This window comes from Oncorhynchus kisutch, linkage group LG3, assembly GCF_002021735.2.
Source record: "Oncorhynchus kisutch isolate 150728-3 linkage group LG3, Okis_V2, whole genome shotgun sequence".
NCBI lineage: Eukaryota > Metazoa > Chordata > Actinopteri > Salmoniformes > Salmonidae > Oncorhynchus > Oncorhynchus kisutch.
Window position 1 is genome coordinate 58,953,788 of NC_034176.2, and position 18,814 is coordinate 58,972,601.

General features: G+C 43.4%; 1 protein-coding gene across 1 annotated transcript; it reads left to right on the forward strand.

The window, feature by feature from the left end:
- The first annotated feature begins 7,679 nt into the window (after positions 1-7,679).
- LOC109886140 (cytochrome b-c1 complex subunit Rieske, mitochondrial) lies at positions 7,680-12,809 on the forward strand. The gene is made up of 2 exons (XM_020477885.2): positions 7,680-8,003; positions 11,462-12,809. The coding sequence occupies exons 1-2, from the start codon at positions 7,793-7,795 to the stop codon at positions 12,070-12,072; spliced, it is 822 nt and encodes a 273-aa protein (XP_020333474.1). The 5' UTR covers positions 7,680-7,792; the 3' UTR covers positions 12,073-12,809.
- The last annotated feature ends 6,005 nt before the right edge of the window (positions 12,810-18,814 follow it).

Genomic DNA, 18,814 nt, shown 5'->3' on the forward strand with positions numbered 1-18,814 from the left:
CTGCAATTCTACACTTTTCGTCATGGGTCTGAAAGAAAAATGTGCTCTTTTATAGTTCATCTTATGCTATTGTGCACATTTTGCCTTGAGGCTGAAATAACATTTTGCAGTTTTAAAGCAAATTTCATGCTATTCTACACATTTTGCTATCATATGCTATCTTTGGTTAGGGGGACTGTCATTCCAAATAAGGTCCCCCCGACAAATATGTCGTCCCCCCCACGTCACAATGGGATTCGATGAGTTCTAGCTTCTTTTGCTAGGGCTGTTGCCAGCTAGGTAGCCAGACAGTTTAATTTGGCTAATGTTAGCTAGCTAGCAACTGTAATTGTTATTGTAGCTTTCTGTATGTAGCTTGCACTTCAATGGCATCCTTCGAGGAGATTTTCTTTTATCTTTCCAACCAGGCAAAGTACTATGAAGGCACCACTGATCTCAACAAGAGGCGCAACATTCAGAGAAATTCAGGGTAACGTTAAGCAGTTAACTTCTATTAGATAACTGCATGGATTTAGCTATGTGGTTGATACCATTCCATTGACTCCATTCCAGCCATTATTATTAGCCGTCCTCCCCTCAGCAGCCTCCACTGATATAATTATATGTCTGTCGTATAGAGGCATCTAGCTATAAGTTAAACCTGATCAATCAAATGGATAGGTGTAAGCAATTATGGTAATTCCAAATACCCTGAATTAGGTGTCTTCGCTAGACAGACACAGAGAGAAGGGGGAGAGGAAGGAAGGAAGTAAGAAAGAAAGAAAGGATGGAATTGAGAGAGAGAGAGAGAGAGAGGGGGGTGGGAAGAGAGTGGAAAACAGACAGAGAGAAACAGAGAGCGAGAAAGACAGCAGTGCAAATGTACTTAGACTTGAGTATTTCAACAACTCTTCTCTTGGCATGATTGCCAAAATCAACCTATGCTTCTTCTGATGGGTAATTGTCAAGGAGGTGGTCAGCTGGGCATTTGAAATAACCTTTTGTTTATCAACCACATTCTATTATATCTGAACTTATTATGATTTCAATGAATGTCATATCAGAGAGCACACAATGTTTCAATTTGTTACTTTTTTCTTAGTCTGTACCCTGTCTAGCTTGAGAGGGCGCCGTGGCGCCCAAGTTGTGGCGCCCGTTAAAGTTGTTTCATCGAGGCACATGATCAGTAAGTGTCCAAATTCAAATTTTGCCCTGATAAGTTGTTTTGAAATGGTTGCTTTATTTGACCACAGCAGATTTCATTATTATAGAATGTGTGTGTGTGTCAGTGTCCTTACAAATATGAAAATCTGCATTCTGTATGATACGGGTAAGAATAAAGTCATCTTATCTCTAACACTTTAAATGTTAGGGGTGGACCTCATCAGACCCTTCACGAAATCCAGGAATGGCAACAGCTGGTGTCTGACCGTGACCGATCACTTTACCAAGGGGATGGAGGCAATACCCATTAAGGTCAGTAAAGGAAGAGTATGTGATTAACTATAACCCATTAAGAAGGGTGCTTGGAACAAAAAATAGATTTTTGTTTTGTATGATACCCATCAAGGACGAGACTGGCGAGGCCACCTCCAACAAGATGATGGACATCTTCTACACCCACGGTTCTCCTGTGGTCATCTTGAGTGACCGAGGTCATGAAAGCTGGAACAAGGTACGGATGTTATAGGATATATTCTGTCACCAATGGTTTGTTTAATTTATATATTTACAATTTGTTTTTCACATGGTAAATAATCGGACATATTTCAATATCTTACATTGTCAATAGATATCGCTTTCCTAACCCCTCCTCCACATTTGGACTAACCAGACCCTTGATAGTTACCATGAAGGGTGGAGGAAACCAACCTGAAGGTAATTCTCTTTGCACACAATAAAAGCATCCAGGCCTCCACTGAGTACGGATGGGAGCCGCAGCTGTTGACTGAGGTAAACAATTCAATTGTATATACAATTATTGCATATACTGTACTTTTTCAAATTTGTCATCGATTTAGTGTTGTTTGTCTATTGCTATTTTTGTATAACGTACTTTCAGGTCACTGAAACCCCAACTGATGTTGTGGAAGTTGTCTAACCAGATCAGAACACTTTCGAGGATCACCTTCAGGCACGGACTGAGAAGGATGTGGAGGTTTTTGACCAGGTAAAAATGATTGTCTGCTGTTAATTTATTTTCTGGCCCTCCAAGAGATATTTAAGAAATGTATTTGTGCCCATCAGATATGCATTATCTCTCCTTCACCCAAGAGGAGTGTCTCTTGGGTTATTCATTGAAGTATTGACGATGTCGCGGCCAATGTGTACAACAGTCCCGATGCACCTTAATAGTACATTCTGGGCTAGTTTTGAATCTGCAATTTAGAATCAAAAGTGACACTGGATGGTTACAAAGTCATGTTACTAGTTATGTTTAAATGTTAGACTCAATCATTGCAAGAAAGCTAGCTAGCTACCTAGTTTAAGTACATTCAATGCCCATAGCATACCACCCTGCATACTACTGCTGGCTTGCTTCTGAAGTTAAGCAGGGTTGGTCCTGGTCAGTCCCTGGATGGGAGACCAGATGCTGCTGGAAGTGATGTTGGAGGGCCAGTAGGTGGCAATCTTTCCTCTGGTCTAAAAAATATCCCAATGCCCCAGGGCAGTGATTGGGGACACTGCCCTGTGTAGGGTGCTGTCTTTCAGATGGGATGTTAAACAGGTGTCCTGACTCTCTGAGGTCATTAAATATCCTATTGTCACGTTTCTTCAAAATCGAACCCAGAAGCAGACCAGGACAAGGAGAGTAGGAAGAAGGTGAGTATTTATTTACAAGTGAATGTGAGTGGGTAGATATATCCAGGTGGTGTAGCGGGCAGCGGTGGTGAGTTGATGGGAGTAAATAGGTGGATCCAATGGGGAAGCGGAATCCTCCGACGACCAGGAGGGAATGGGGTAAATGATCCGGGTGAGTAACTGAAGACAGAACAAACAGAGGTAAGTTTAAGGCAAGCCAGACGTACAAAACAACAAAACAAATACTATCCAACTTGAGGCTGATACTATGGCACAACATACTGTTCATGGCTAACGATCCGGCAGGGAATGGTTGTCAGGTCCGAGCTTATGAAGAGGAGAGATGATGATCAGGACCAGGTGTGCAGATAGCTGATGGGATACAGGTGCGGGTAATCATAACTCCCATCTGGCTACATTGCCCGGCAACCAGACAGGGTGCGTTCCAGGACGCCGGAAAAAACACTCCAGGACAGAACACTGGCAAAAAACAGACTCAGGAAACGGGATTCGTGACACCTATGGCACTTTGTAAGAGTAGGGGTGTTAACCCCAGTGTCCTGGCAAAATTCCCAATCTGGCTCTCAAACCATCACGGTCACCTAATAATCCCCAGTTTACAATTGGCTCATTCATATCCCTCCTCTCTCCTGTAACTATTCCCCAGGTTGTTGCTGTAAATGAGAACATGTTCTCAGTCAACTTACCTGGTAAAATAACAGATACATTTTTTTTCTTTTTAAATGCTTCAACCTGCTGGTCCGCTAGCTGCCTGAATCACTGTGTCTCGAGCTCGCCGAGCTACTCACTGGACCATATGACCACTCGGCTACACATGCCTCTCCCTAATGTCAATATGCCTTGTCCATTGCTGTTTTGGTTAGTGATTATTGTCTGATTTCACGATAGAGCCTCCAGCCCTGCTCATGCCTTAGTTAGCCCTTTTGTTCCACCCCCACACATGAGGTGACCTCACCTGGCTTAAATGGTGCCTCAAGGGACAAAACATCTCTCATCGTCACTCAATGCATAGGTTTACATCCACTGTACTCGCATCCTACCATACCCTTGTCTGTACATTATTCCTTGAATCTATTACTTTTATTCTCTGTTCCGAACGCACTAGACAACCAGTTCTTATAGCCTTTAGCCGTACCCTTACCCTACTCCTCCTCTGTTCCTCTGGTGATGTAGAGGTTAACCCAGAACCTGCAGCCCCAGCACCACTCCCATTCCCCAGGCGCTCTCATTTGTTGACTTATGTAACCGTAAAAGCCTTGGCTTCATCCATGTTAACATTAGAAGCCTTCTCCCTAAGTTTGTTTTATTTACTGCTTTAGCACACTCCGCCAAACCTGATGTCCTAGCCGTGTCTGAAGCCCGGCTTAGGAAGTCCACTAAAAATCCAGAAATGTCCATCCCTAACTATAACATTTTCCGACAAGATAGAACTGCCAAAGGGGGCGGAGTTGCAATCTACTGCGGAGATAGCCTGTCATACTATCCATGTCTGTGCCCAAACAATTAAACAATTAAAAATCCACCTTCCAGAAACAAGTCTCTCACCATAGCCGCTTGTTATAGACCCCCTTCATCTATCTTCAGATTTCGTATTGTTAGGGGACATAAACTGGGACGTGCTTAACACCCCGGCCATCCTACAATTTAAGCTTGATGCCCTCAATCTCACACAAATTATCAAGGGACCTACCAGGTACAACCCTAAACCATAACAATGGGCACCCTCATAGATATCATCCTGACCAACTTGGCCTCCAAAAACACCTCTGCTGTCTTCAACCAGGATCTCAGCGATCACTGCCTCATTGCTTGCGTGCGTAATGGGTCCGCGGTCAAACGACCACCCCTCATCACTGTCAAACTCTCCCTAAAACACTTCAGCGAGCAGGCTTTTCTAATCGTCTTGGCCCGGGTATCCTGGAAGGATACTGTCCTCATCCCGTCAGTAGAGGATGCCTGGTTGCTCTTTAAAAGTGCTTTCCTCACCATCTTAAATAACCATGCCCCATTCAAAAAATGTAGAACTAAGAACAGATATAGCCTTGGTTCACCCCAGACTTGACTGCCCTTGACCAGCACAAAAACATCCCATGGCCTTCTGCATTAGCATCGAATAGCCCCCCGCGATATGCAACTTTTCAGGGGAGTCAGGACCCAATATACTCAAACAGTTAGGAAAGCTAAGGCTAGCTTTTTCAAACAGAAATTTGCATCCTGTAGTACAAATTCCCAAAAATGTTGGGACACTAAAGTCCATGGAGAATAAACACTGTCGCCACCGATAAATCTATAATTTCAATAACCATTTTTCCACAGCTGGCCATGCTTTCTACCTGGCTAACCCTACCCCGGGCCAACATCTCAGCACCCCCTGCAGCAACTTGCCCAAGCCCCCCCCCCCGCTTCTCCTTCACCCAAATCCAGACAGCTGATGTTCTGAAAGAGCTGCAAAATCTGGATCCCTGCAAATCAGCTGGGCTAGACAACCTGGACCCTCTCTTTTTAAAATAATCCGCCGAAATTGTTGCAACCCCTATTACTAGCCTATTCAACCTCTCTTTCGTATCGTCTGAGATCCCAGAAGATTGGAAAGCTGCCGCGGTCATCCCCCTCTTCAAAGGGGGAGACAATCTAGACCCAAACTGTTATAGACCTCTATCCATCATGTCCTGCCTTTCTAAAATCTTCAAAAACAAAGTTAATAAACAGATAACCGACCATTTCGAATCCCACTGTACCTTCTCCACTATGCAATCTGGTTTCCGAGCTTGTCATGGGATCACCTCAGCCACACTCAAGGTCCTAAACGATATCATAACCGGCATCGATAAATGACAGTACTGTGCAGCCGTCTTCATCGACCTGGCCAAGGCTTTCAACTCTGTCAATCAACGCATTCTTATCGACAGATTCAATAGCCTTGGCTTCTCAAGTGACTGCCTCGCCTGGTTCACCAACTACTTCTCAGACAAAGTTCAGTGTGTCAAATCGGAGGGCCTGTTGTCCGGACCTCTGGCAGTCTCTATGGGGGTGCCACAGGGTTCTTTTCTCGGGCCAACTCTTTTCTCTGTATACATCAATGATGTTGCTCTTGCTGCTGGTCATTCTCTGATCCACCTCTACGCAGACGACACCATTCTGTATACTTCTGGCCCTTCTTTGGACACTGTGCTAACAAACCTCCAAACGAGCTTCAATGCCATACAACACTCCTTCCGTGGCCTCCAACTGCTTTTAAATGCTAGTAAAACTAAGTGCATACTCTTCAACCGATTGCTGCCCGCACCCTCCCGCCCGACTAGCATCACTACCACGGACGGTTCTGATTTAGAATATGTGGACAACTATAAATACCTAGGTGTCTGGTTAGATTGTAAACTCTCCTTCCAGACTCGCATTAAGCATCTCCAATCCAAAATTAAATCTACAATCGGCTTCCTATTTTGCAACAAAGCATCCTTCACTCATATTGCCAAACATACCCTCGTAAAACTGACTATCCTACTGATCCTTGACTTCGGCGATGTCATTTACAAAATAGCCTCCAACACTCTACTCAGCAAACTGGATGTAGTCTATCACAGTATCATCTGTTTTGTCACCAAAGCCCCATATACTACCCACCACTGCGACCTGTATGCTCTCGTTGGCTGGCCCTCACTACATATTCGTTGCCAAATCCACAGGCTCCAGGTCATCTATAAGTCTTTGATAGGTAAAGCCCCATCTTATCTCAGCTCACTGGTCACCATAGCAACACCCAGCGCTCCAGCAGGTATATTACACTGGTCATCCCCAAAGCCAACTTACTTCGGCCACCTTTCCTTCCAGTTCTCTGCTGCCAATGACTGGAACTAATGACAAAAATCACTGAAGTTGGAGTCTTATCTCCCTCTCTAACTTTAAGCATCAGCTGCCAGAGCAGCTTACCGATCACTGTACCTGTACACAGCCAATCTGTAAATAGCACACCCAACTACCTCATCCCCATATTGTTACTTATCCTCTTGCTCTTTTGCAGCCCAGTATCTCTACTTGCACATCATCATCTGCACATCTATCACTCCAGTGTTAATGCTAAATTGTAATAATTTCGCTTCTATGGCCTATTTATTGCCTTACCTCCCTACTCTCCTACATTTGCATACACTGTATATAGATTTTTCTATTGTGTTATTGACTGTACGTTTGTTTATGTGTAACTCTGTGTTGTTGTTTTTGTCGTACTGCTTTGCTTTATCTTGCCCAGGTTGCAGTTGTAAATGAGAACTTGTTCTCAACTGGCCAAGCTGGTTAAATAAAGATTAAATAAATGTAAAAAAAAAAAAAATTAATTCATGACAGGGGCCTACATTTGGACAAAGATTTTGAATATCTATATGTCACTACCTATGAAGTCAATGTATAACCGTTACACAAATAGCAGCTATGCATAATGTTTTGTATTTTTCTGCATGATGAGGATAATTATTAAATGTAGGTCCTGATGTGATATTTAAATGTACATTTAATTTAACTAGGCAAGTCATTTAAGAACAAATTCTTATTTACAATGACGGCCAACAGTGCGTTAAATGCCTTGTTCAGGGGCAGAACGACAGATTTTACCTTGTCAGCTCGGGGATTCGATTCACCAAGCTTTCATACTGGTCCAACGCTCTAACCACTAGTCCCGCCCCAGCTATCAAAGCAGGGAATAAGTTAATTATGATTGGTTATCTCAAATTTGAGCAAAAAGTGTAAAACAAAACACATAAAACACTTTAATGTCAGAAAAGTCTTAAGTATTTTCATCAGATAAGAATTCCCTAAGAGAAAAATTTATTAGATATTGCTCATCACAGTAGAAAAGTAACACACAGTAACCCTTCTGATATACGTAATTTCGTCACCTGACGTGTTGCGTAATCAACCAGCGCTTGTTCCCCTTGCACAGTCTAGACAAGGTCGTAGCTAGCTAGCATTGCAAGGAGCCTCTCTCGCTAAAAAGATGATGTCCCTTGCCGCTCGTTCGGGGGTATTTTCTCCATACTTGCAGGCTACGAACTATGCAGTTGCTGGACCCCTCAAAGCCCTTATTCCAGGGGTGGTTGTAAAAGGAGAGAAAGTGTTGGTAGACACGAAGAAACCTTTCCTTACCCGCGAGTCCCTGAACGGTCAGAGTCCAAAGACTGGGCCTGCAGTATCAGTTAGCATAAATGGTAAGTAGTTAAGCTAGCAGTATCTCAGGGCTAATGTTAGTAATCGGGTTTTACTTGAGTCATTGTTGTATTTTACTAAAGTCAAATTGATATGCTGTAGAATCTGAGGATTGTTTCATAATTTAGCCTAGTGTTCATTAGCTCGCTAATGTTAGCTGTGTAGAGTGCATTGGCTGGAAGCGGCCTAGCCAACCGGCTAGTTAACTAGCTAACTAAGGTAGCTGACTGCGAGGTCAAGACCAAACGGTTTGAACCAACAACCACAAACATGTTGGGTAGAAGTACAATTAATTTCACATATCGATTGGGTATAATCATATTTGTAACAATTATCTAGTTAGTTAGCTAAGTAAGTGCGATGCCCATGATGAACGAGGCTAAGACATTTTAACTAGCAGGAGGAGCAGCACTGCAGTATGGGGCACAAAGACAGTACAGTTTGAAGATAGGCAGAAACTGCTTCTCCAATAGAAATCCCCGATCATGCTTATAGGCGATGCATTGGCGACGTTACCTTGCTAAACTCATGCGCAGAAAAACGTCATTGTGTATAACACTTACCTCATTGACTTTGCAAACCCTTGCATGGTCTGTTTTGCAAGCGTTCCCGTAAGTCTCTCAATGTTGCGCCTCTGGGTTAAAGAAACTGTGACTGGAGTCTGGGGTCACAACCTGACTAGCTAACTAACTAAATAGCTAACTAGCTGCTACTTATGTGTAGTATTGTCATATTTTGATAATTCTAGTTACAATAACATTACATAACCCATACAGGTGGGTCTTAGTGGTGATAGTCAGCAGATTCCAACCCTACTGTTACACTTGTCTACACTTAGCTACACTGGGGTCAGAACGCAATCATGGCTATATTAAGACGCCATGGAGCTGGCGTGCGATATGGGTCGGAAAGCTTACCTCTATGCAGGGATGGGATATGCAACTGCACTCCAAACGTTACCTTAATCCACACTGATAGATTGAGAAGGTTTTAAATACTGCTCGTTTTCTAAGAAAACTGCAATTTTTGTCCTCATGCTAGCTAGCAGCAGCCACCGCAGCTAGTTTGCAGTCAACCTATCAGCTTATTTTGTTCAACGTGATGTGCCATTCCATAATGGCTACTGCTAGCTAGCATGAGAACGAAACGGCAGTTTTCTGGGAAAACAAACAGTATTTCAAACCTATTCCCCCTCAGGAGACTGAAAAGATTTGGCATGGGTCCTTAGATCCTTAAAAGATTTTACAGCTGCACCATCGAGAGCATCCTGGCGGATTGCATCACTGCCTGGTATGTCAACTGCTCGGCCTCCGACCGCAAGGCACTACAGAGGGTAGTGCGTACGGCCCAGTACATCACCAGGGCCAAGCTTCCTGCCATCCAGGACCTCTATACCAGGCAGTGTCAGAGTAAGGCCCTAAAAATCATCAGACTCTAGCAACCCTAGTCATAGACTGTTCTCTCTGCTACCGCACGGCAGGCGGTACCAGAGCGCCAAGTCTAGGTCCAAGAGGTATCTACCCCCAAGCCATAAGACTCCTGAACAGCTAATCAAATGGTTACCTAGACTATTTGCCCCCACGCTGCTACTCTCTGTTATCATCTATGCATAGCCACTTTAACAACCCTGCCTGCATTTACATAATTATCTCAATTACCTTGACACCGGTGCCCCTGCACATTGACTCTGTACCGGTACCCCCTGTATATAGCCCCGCTATTGTTATTCACTGCTTCTCTTTAATTATTTATTTTTCTTATCTTACTTTTAACCTGTAGTGACACCCCATCCTGTGAACGGGACCGTTGTCATCATCTGACACTAATTAGCATAATGCAATGGACATAAATCTTCCTAGAAAATCATTCATGAAATTCACAAGTGAAATATATTGGAACATAGCTTAGCCTTTTGTTAATCACCCTGTAATCTCAGATTTTCTAAATATGCTTCACAGCCAACGCTAGACAAGCATTTGTGTAAGTTTATCATAGCCTAGCATAGCATTATGCCTTGCTAGCAGCAGGCAACCTTGTCACGGAAATCAGAAAAGCAATCAAATTAAATTGTTTACCTTTGAACTTCGGATGTTTTCACTCACGAGACTCCCGGGTAGGCGAAATAGCTCCTTTTGTTCTTCACGTTTGGCTGAGAAATCGCCCGGAAATTGCAGTCACCACAACGCCAAAAAATATTCCAAATTAGCTCCATAATATCGACAGAAACATGGCAAACGTTGTTTAGAATCCATCCTCAAGGTGTTTTTCTAATATCTATTCGATAATATATCCGTCGGGACAATTCGTTTTTCACTAGGACCGATTGGAGTAATGGCTACCTCTGTATTTAACGCGAGAATCTCTCGCGGAGCCACCATGTGACCACTTACGCAATGTGGCCGCCTACGGCCATTCTTCAACAGAAATGCATAAAACTACGTCACAATGTTGTAGACACCTTGGACTACGTAGAAAGCGTAAGCTCGTTGATGGTACATTCACAGTTGAATAGGGAGTCATTGGAACGCAGCACTTTCAAAACCTGGGGCACTTCTGGATTTTTCTCAGGCTTTCGCCTGCAACATCAGTCCTGTTATAGTCTGTGAGTATCTTTACAGTTTTGGAAACGTTAGTGTTTTCTATCCAAAGCTGTGAATTATATGCATATTCTAGCATCTTTTCCTGACAAAATATCCCGTTTGAAATGGGAACGTTTTTTTTTCTTCAAAAATGAAAATACTGCCCCCTAACACCAAGAGGTTTTAAGAGTTTGTAAGTAAGCATTTCACTGTAAGGTCTACACCTGTTGTATTCGGAGCATGTGACAAATAAAATTTGATTTGAGATGTATCGGTGTGGATTAAGGTAAAATTGAGTACAGTGGCATATCCCATCCATACATTGAGGTACGTGGACCTGTATCTTGTGCCGTCTCCAGTGTCGTAATGTAACCATGTTTTCATTCTGACCCCAATGCAGCTCGGTGTAATGGTAGGGGTTGGATTCTGCTGGCTAGAGTGAGGAGAGTTTTCTTGGTCACTAGTTTAACCTTACATTTTAGCAAGGGAGTTGGTAGCTAACATGTAGGTCAAGGGTGTGTTCATTAGGCAGATTTTGTTGCAAAATGTTTTAACAAAACAAGAGTTTATATTGGACAAATTCAGGAAGGTAATCATTGCGTTTGATCCGTTTGATTCTTAAACGGTTTTCCATTGCAAGACATTGCAATGAATACTCCTCAGCTAATGGGCTAGCTAACTATTAGAAAGCTTGTTAGCTAGCTACTTTGTATTTAAACTTCACTTTCAAACAATCTGATCATTAATTTGCTATCTTACTAGCTATCGACTTGGATGCATCTGCTTCTATAATGTGCCCTCTGGTACTTTCCTATCACATGCCATTGTCTTTCTCTTAATACTGTTTTGACTGTATCTAATGGACTTGTTTTATTTTTCAGCAAAAGCTGCAGTCCGATTCGCTCACACTGACATCAAGGTGCCAGATTTCTCTGATTACCGTCGGCCTGAGTTGCTTGACCCCAAGAAATCTTCTCAGGAGAGCAGCGAGTCCAGGAAAACCTTCTCCTACCTTGTCACCGGGGCCACAGCCGTGGTTGGTGTCTACACAGCCAAGACCGTGGCCACACAGTTTATCTCTTCCATGAGCGCCTCAGCTGATGTCCTGGCCATGTCCAAGATCGAGGTCAAGCTGGGAGAGATCCCAGAGGGCAAGAATATGACCTTCAAGTGGAGGGGCAAGCCTCTGTTCATCCGCCACCGGTCTGAGAAAGAGATCGCCGCCGAGGAAGCTGTGGATATGGCTGAGCTACGTGACCCCCAGCACGACAAGGACCGCGTCGCCAACCCAAAATGGATCATTGTTATTGGCGTGTGCACCCACCTGGGCTGTGTACCCATCGCCAATGCTGGTGACTATGGCGGATACTACTGCCCCTGCCATGGCTCTCACTACGATGCCTCTGGCCGCATCAGGAAAGGCCCAGCCCCACTCAACCTTGAGGTGCCCTTCTATGAGTTCCCAGATGAGGACACAGTAATTGTAGGCTAAATGTTTGGACTGAGATCACAGATCGGTGTGTTTCTGTCTGGCTCATTATTCCATCCATTAGCAGGCACAACCTCTGTTTCAGGGTGGTATAAATTATTGTAAGTAATAAATGTACATTTTATCTGATTGAAAACCTCTCATGTTATTTATTTACCCAATCTCAGCTAAATCTTATATTGTACCAAAATACGACCTGGGTTGTAAATGAGTAGTGGGGTTTCTTTCGCCTTTCTTAACATGGAATAGCCTACTAACAATAATGACGTTTTAATAGTGCAGGTACAAGGGGATTGACAAAGACTTTGCTGCTCAATCAAAAACTTACACCTGCTTACAGACAGTTGCCTACAATTGTGTCCGGAGGTGATTCTCAAGGGTTAATGTCATGAATGATGTCTTTATGTTCAGTTTCAGAGAGATCCAAAATCTTAGATATTGTTGGGATGATTTAGAGTGCCTGGTTCAGTTGTTTAATGGCGATATTGCATAAGGTTGTATATTTTCTTATCAATATCACTGTTTTGCTTTGGTGGTGGTCACACAGATTAACATTACACATTCTATACCAGAAAGAAAAGTTGTCAGTGGGTGCTGACCAAAGGCATTGTTTAAATTGATGCTAATGCAACAGAACAGCCAGATTACACGTTTCTATTAATGGGCTATCCATCTGTATACAGAGTTATGTACAAATGCATGCTCATGTTAAGCTAATAAATGTTTCACAGAAAATCCTATTCCTTTTGTGTGCTATTTACAGCTTGCAGCTCAGACTGGGTTGCAAGTGCAGTACACAGCAGCTTCTTGCCTCTATAGTCTGAATGTCATTTGAAGATTTCTGATGCACCTGCTAAAGCAAACCTCAGATTTACGAGTACATTTCATTTAGCTATCAGGCTGGGTTAATAACATGAACACTCGTTTGATTTTTACATGCATGTCAACTACGGTCCGGTTTAAGAGAAGCCTGCTGTCTGAGTTGGTCTCTTGACTGAGAGCTCTGGTGATTAGGAGGGAAATGGCTGCCAACCCGCCTGGCATTCCCACGCTTCATTGACCAATAACTAGCTAATAATAAAGTGTTTTGAGTGTCTTTCTCTCTCCGGGGTCACAGAGACAAGCTATGCATAACTGCCTGTGTATTTATTTTATCCCAATGGATTCCTTACAATGCGTGTTCAGTAAATAGGATTGACAAGACCTGTTACTGTTTCGGGTCAGCCTTGAAGAAATGTCCCACTTGGAATTCCACAGTCTCATAACTACACATGATATTGGTTGTAAATTGCTTTGTGCTGTATATTGTCCAATGGAACAGGTTTTGTGCGTAATATTGACACAGAATTCCCCACTGGCATTCATGCAGCTGATTGGTTGGTAAAACATATGTTAGGGAGAAGGCTATATCAAATTCAGAATTCCAAATGAGTAATGTTGCTGGATGTTGTGCTCTTGAAAGCGGCCACATTGCTGGGAGAGCTTCTTGACAACCTTTTCACGTAATATAAGTAGAGGCCTCTAACCAATGCCTTATTTTATTTTTAGCCGATTTCCCTGTATTTTGACAGACGCCTGACATGTCTTTAGGTCAAAATTGCATATTCTCCTGGGTGGAGCTACAAGGCTGAAAGGATCAGAGGAGAATAAATAATTGCTCCCAGCCAAGCCAACTTGTAGAATGCACTTTATTTACTTTACTTTATTTTATATCATGTATATTAATTAGTACAATAATAGAACATTATTATTACATTTGAATATCATGTTCTGTTATAATCTCCACCCGGCACAGTCAGAAGAGGACTGGCCACCCCACATAGCCTGGTTTCTTCCTAGGTTTTGGCCTTTCTAGGGAGTTTTTCCTAGCCACTGTGCTTCTACACCTGCATTGCTTGCTGTTTGGGGTTTTAGGCTGGGTTTCTGTACAGCACTTTGAGATATCAGCTGACGTACGAAGGGCTATATAAATAAATTTGATTTGATCTATTTTTAGGCCTATTTTATAGAGAAAAGAAGAAACTGCTGAAGCTTTTCAGATAGCGTTCCCTGTCAAAAAAAAAAAAGAATTCCTCTGCACAATAGGGTTTCAGATGACATTTATTCTTAAACTTCACACTGCTGTATGGATGGTTTAATTATCTAATGGCTTTCAACACAGTACAACCCCCTCACTCTGCCTTGCTGCCTGGAGTGACCTCTGTTCCTGATAGTCTGACACGCCACCTGCCCGGCCAGACACAGGCTTGCTCACTGGTGCCATGTCAACTCTGCCTGCCAGATGCGCCTTTGCCCTTCAGGTGTGATTGATATATGATTATATCACCAGGGATGTCAGGACACCACGTCACTCTTGACATCTGAAAGCTGGATTCCCTGGTCCTGCTGTGACACTCGTTACATCCAAAAACATTGAATACAACGGTGAAATGCCTACTTACAAGCCCTTAACTAACAATGCAGTTTTAAGAAAAATGTGATAAGTAAAGCAAAATACAATAAAAATAACAAATGATTAAAGAGCAGCAATAAAATAACAGTAGCGAGGCTATAAAGCATGTGTGTAAAGCTCTCTAATGGACCTTTTTATATAATGGAATGGATGTATGGACTGCTGATATGAAGGGCTGTCATGCTACCTCATTCAGCTGAACACTTGCATTCTCAAAGCTATTCTAGGGAACACGTAAGATTCTGGCTAGGATAATTATATTCGGCCTGTTTCAGATCCATGTAAAACAAAGGAGGTAATATACTGTTGGTATATTACTTTGCAAGTCCCTTTTTTGCAGACTACTTTGAATTCATCTCTTCAAAGCTGCATGGTGTAAGCATCTAATGTAGCATTTGTCTGAAAACTAAGATGCTGGAGCAGTCATCTTGAAAGAGTGAAGAGGGTATCTTGCTTTTCTTCACTGACGATGGAAGCAGAAAAATGTAACAATTAGCTGCAAACTCTGATTTACTCTCCCTCAATCTGATGTGTCAAATTAACATATTAATCTTCTACTTGTCTCTAGGGTGATCAGATTATGATGAAAGATTTATTAGGATCTTGTGATTCATTTGAACTTGTTTTGCATTACTTTGCATAGTGATAAGGAGTTTCACCATAGAAAATAGCTGGTAATGAATTTTTTCAAACTTCATTAAATCTGTATTTTAATGTTTCATTGTCGTGTCATCTCGGGCTTTGTCTCTCAGTGAATCAAAATGTTTTAATTGCATTTTGAGTGATTAACTTCATTCTTCAACTATTTTCACTGGATCCTGGTGGCAGTTTGCAACATATTTCAGACCTTGGGCAGCCTGCTACTCTGCTACTTTGTCTGTGTTCTACTTTTTGTTCCTCTTACTAGCGGAATATGCTCAGATGGTGCCACCGGTTCCTGTTGCTTGTCTACAGGCCTAGGGCAATGAGGGGTACTACCCTTTACCTGCAGCCAGGCAGCGATCAGGCCTTCCACCCTGGCTCGGCCACCGTGCTCTGCCTCCGCTGGAAACTTGGCACTTCCATCCTTGCTCTCATCCCAGTCACAGCTCTTTTCATGACCCAACAATGGTGGAATGACCTTTCCTCTACACAGTCATGACAGCTGAGTTGATGTCCATTTTCCCATCACAGACTGAACACTCATCTCTTCAGACAGTAAGCTACATTCAATGTCTCTGCTACTTCTGACCCGTCTTTCAAATTGTGGTCATGCACTCATCCACATGTGATGTACCACTACCGAAGCACAAAATAATACAAGGGAAATGCCTGGTATCTTTAACTTACCAAGACACTGAATGCAATGAATATTATAAGTGTGTGCGTGCGTATGGGCGCTTGCGTGTGATATATCTGTGGGGGGGAAGTGTAGAAAATGTGCAATTGTTCACTCACCCTAGAAAAAAAGCCTCACCAATCTGAATGAATGAGTGTAAATTGAGACATCACATAGAAACTGTCAGATCATTAGAGGAAATTGATCTCCTCTTTTCAGCTAACTCTGCCATGTTGGTTGCAGCTGGAGTTTCATAAAGCGACTGCCGGCGCCCGGCGGTACACGGTGCCACAAATTGAGATGAAAATTATTCTCCGGTGAGAACGGAACGCATGGGGAGCTGTCGTGTCGGGACGGGATAATAAAGCCTAATATAAGTTTATTTTTCCTCCTTATGCACTAAACCCTTTTATGCTCTCACAAGCGGCTGCTGATCTGCGGGTGTAAATGGCCTCATTAATCCCGTCAGTCAACAACAACAGCAACAACTGAATCCTCTCAGTGTGCAGAAGAGGGGAACTGCTCCGGGTCACACACAGGGGCACAGCGGCGTTGAATGAGCAATCACTGTCCTCTATCATTTAGTTCTATCTCTTAGGGAAAAAGAAGTACTGCTCTTTGAGTGATGGGGACGTGACTCTCAGCAGGACTCTTAATGTAGTTTATATCAGTGTAACTAACACTTCTTTGAACTCATCGCAGTTGGCATTTCCAATTAACTGCTTCTGCCATGGAGTATATAACCTACTTTTCTCTCCGGCCCATAAACAACGTATTCAGTTAATGTATTTTAAGAAGTTTGCACTAAATCTTACGATTGTAAACATTGGAACGGAATGGTGACACATTGAAGGTTTGCCAAAGGAGTTCAGAAGGACCACTGTCCATGGTTCTTGGTGCTGAGCTGTTCATGGTGCTGTCTGTGACTGTTGGTGTGGAGCTGTCCATGGGACTTGACACAGGACCCACCATGTGCTCTTTGAATTCTGAATGATCCCTTGTTGTGGGTGTTAGCCAGATGGCGCCGACAGAGATGGACGCCTCGCTTTGCATTCTTAGGAAACTATGCAATATTTTGGTTTTTGATGTATTATTTCTTACATTGTTACCCCAGGAAATCTTAAGTATTATTATATACAGCCAGGAAGAACTATTGGATATAAGAGCAACGTCAACTTACCGACATTACGACCAGGAATTTGACTTTCCCGGAGCGGATCCTCTGTTTCGGACCACCACCAAGGACAATGGATCTGATCCCAGTAGGCAACCCAACACAATGGCGCCACAGAAAGGGCAGACGGAGCGGTCTTCTGGTCTGACTCCGTAGACGGGCACATCGCTCACTGCTCCCGAGTATACTATTCAACAATGTCTCTTGACAACAAGGTAGACGAAATTCGAGCAAGGGTTGCCTTCCAGAGAGACAGAGATTGTAACAATCTATGTTTCACGGAAAAATGGCTCACTCGGGATATGTTATCAGAGTCGGTACAGCCACCCGGTTTCTTCACGCATCGTGCCAACAGAAACAAACATCTCTCTGGTTAGAAGAAGGGCAGGGGTGTATGCCTTAGGATTAACGACTCGTGGTGTAATCATAGCAACATTTTGTTATCCTTTTCTTTACCTGACCTAGAATTCCTTACAATCAAATGCCGACCGCATTTTCTACCAAGATAATTATTTTCGATTACATAGCCGTGTATATCGCCCCCCTCATATCACCTCCACCCTGCCTGATACCCTATACCCACTCTAATTTGACTACCGCCCCAATAGGTCCACAGACGACGCAATCGCATTCACACTGCCCTAACCCACCTGGACAAGAGGAATACCTATGTAAGAATGCTGTTCATTGACTACAGCTCAGCATTTAACACCATAGTACCCTCCAAACTTGTCATTAAGCTCGAGACCCTGGGTCTCGACCTAGCCCTTTGCAACTGGGTCCTGGACTTTCTGACGGGCCGCCCCAGGTGGTGAGGGTAGGAAACATTATCACCACGCTGATTCTCAACACTGGGGCCCCACAGGGGTGTGTTCTCAACCCTCTCCTGCACTCCCTGTTCACCCATGACTGCGTGGCCATGCACGCCTCCAACTCAATCATCAAGTTTGCAGACGACACTACAGTGGTAGGCTTGATTACCAACAACAATGAGACAGCCTACAGGGAGGAGGTGAGGGCCCTCGGAGTGTGGTGTCAAGAAAATAACCTCTCACTCAACGTCAACAAAACAAAGGAGATGATCGTGGACTTCAGGAAACAGCACAGGGAGCACCCCCCTATCCACATAGACGGGACAGTAGTGGAAAGTTTTAAGTTCCTCGGCGTACACATTCTGGACAAACTGAAATGGTCCACCCACACAGACAGTGTGGTGAAGAAGATGCAACAGCGCCTCTTCAACCTCAGAAGGCTGAAACAATGTGGCTTGTCACCTGAAAACACTCAAACTTTTTCAGATGCACAATCGAGAGCATCCTGTATCACTATCTGGTACAGCAACTGCACCGCCCACAACCGTAAGGCTCTCCAGAGGGTAGTGCGGTCTGTCAACACATCACCGGGGGGCAAACTACCTGCCCTCCAGGTCACCGACATCCCCCGATGTCGCAGGAAGGCCAAAAAGATCATCAAGGACAATAACCACCCAAGCTATTGCCTGTTCACCCCGCTATCATCCAGAAGGCGAGGTCAGTACAGGTGCATCAAAGCTGGGACTGAGAGACTGAAAAAAAACAGCTTCTATCTCAAGGCCATCAGACTGTTAAACAGCCATCCCTAACATTGAGTGGCTGCTGCCAACATACTGACTCAAATCTCTAGCCTCTTTAATAATTAATAATTGGATGTAATAAATGTATCACTAGTCACTTTAAACAATGCCACTTGATATCATGTTTACATAACCTACATTACTCAAGCATTTCGCTACACATCGCATTAACATCTGCTTACCATGTGT

Excerpts from the sequence above, each read along its gene's own strand:
- LOC109886140 (XM_020477885.2), top strand. The coding sequence starts at position 7,793 with ATGATGTCCCTTGCCGCTCGTTCGGGGGTATTTTCTCCATACTTGCAG. Across the intron at positions 8,004-11,461 it reads AGTATCAGTTAGCATAAATG|CAAAAGCTGCAGTCCGATTC; the intron begins GTAAGTAGTTAA and ends TTTATTTTTCAG.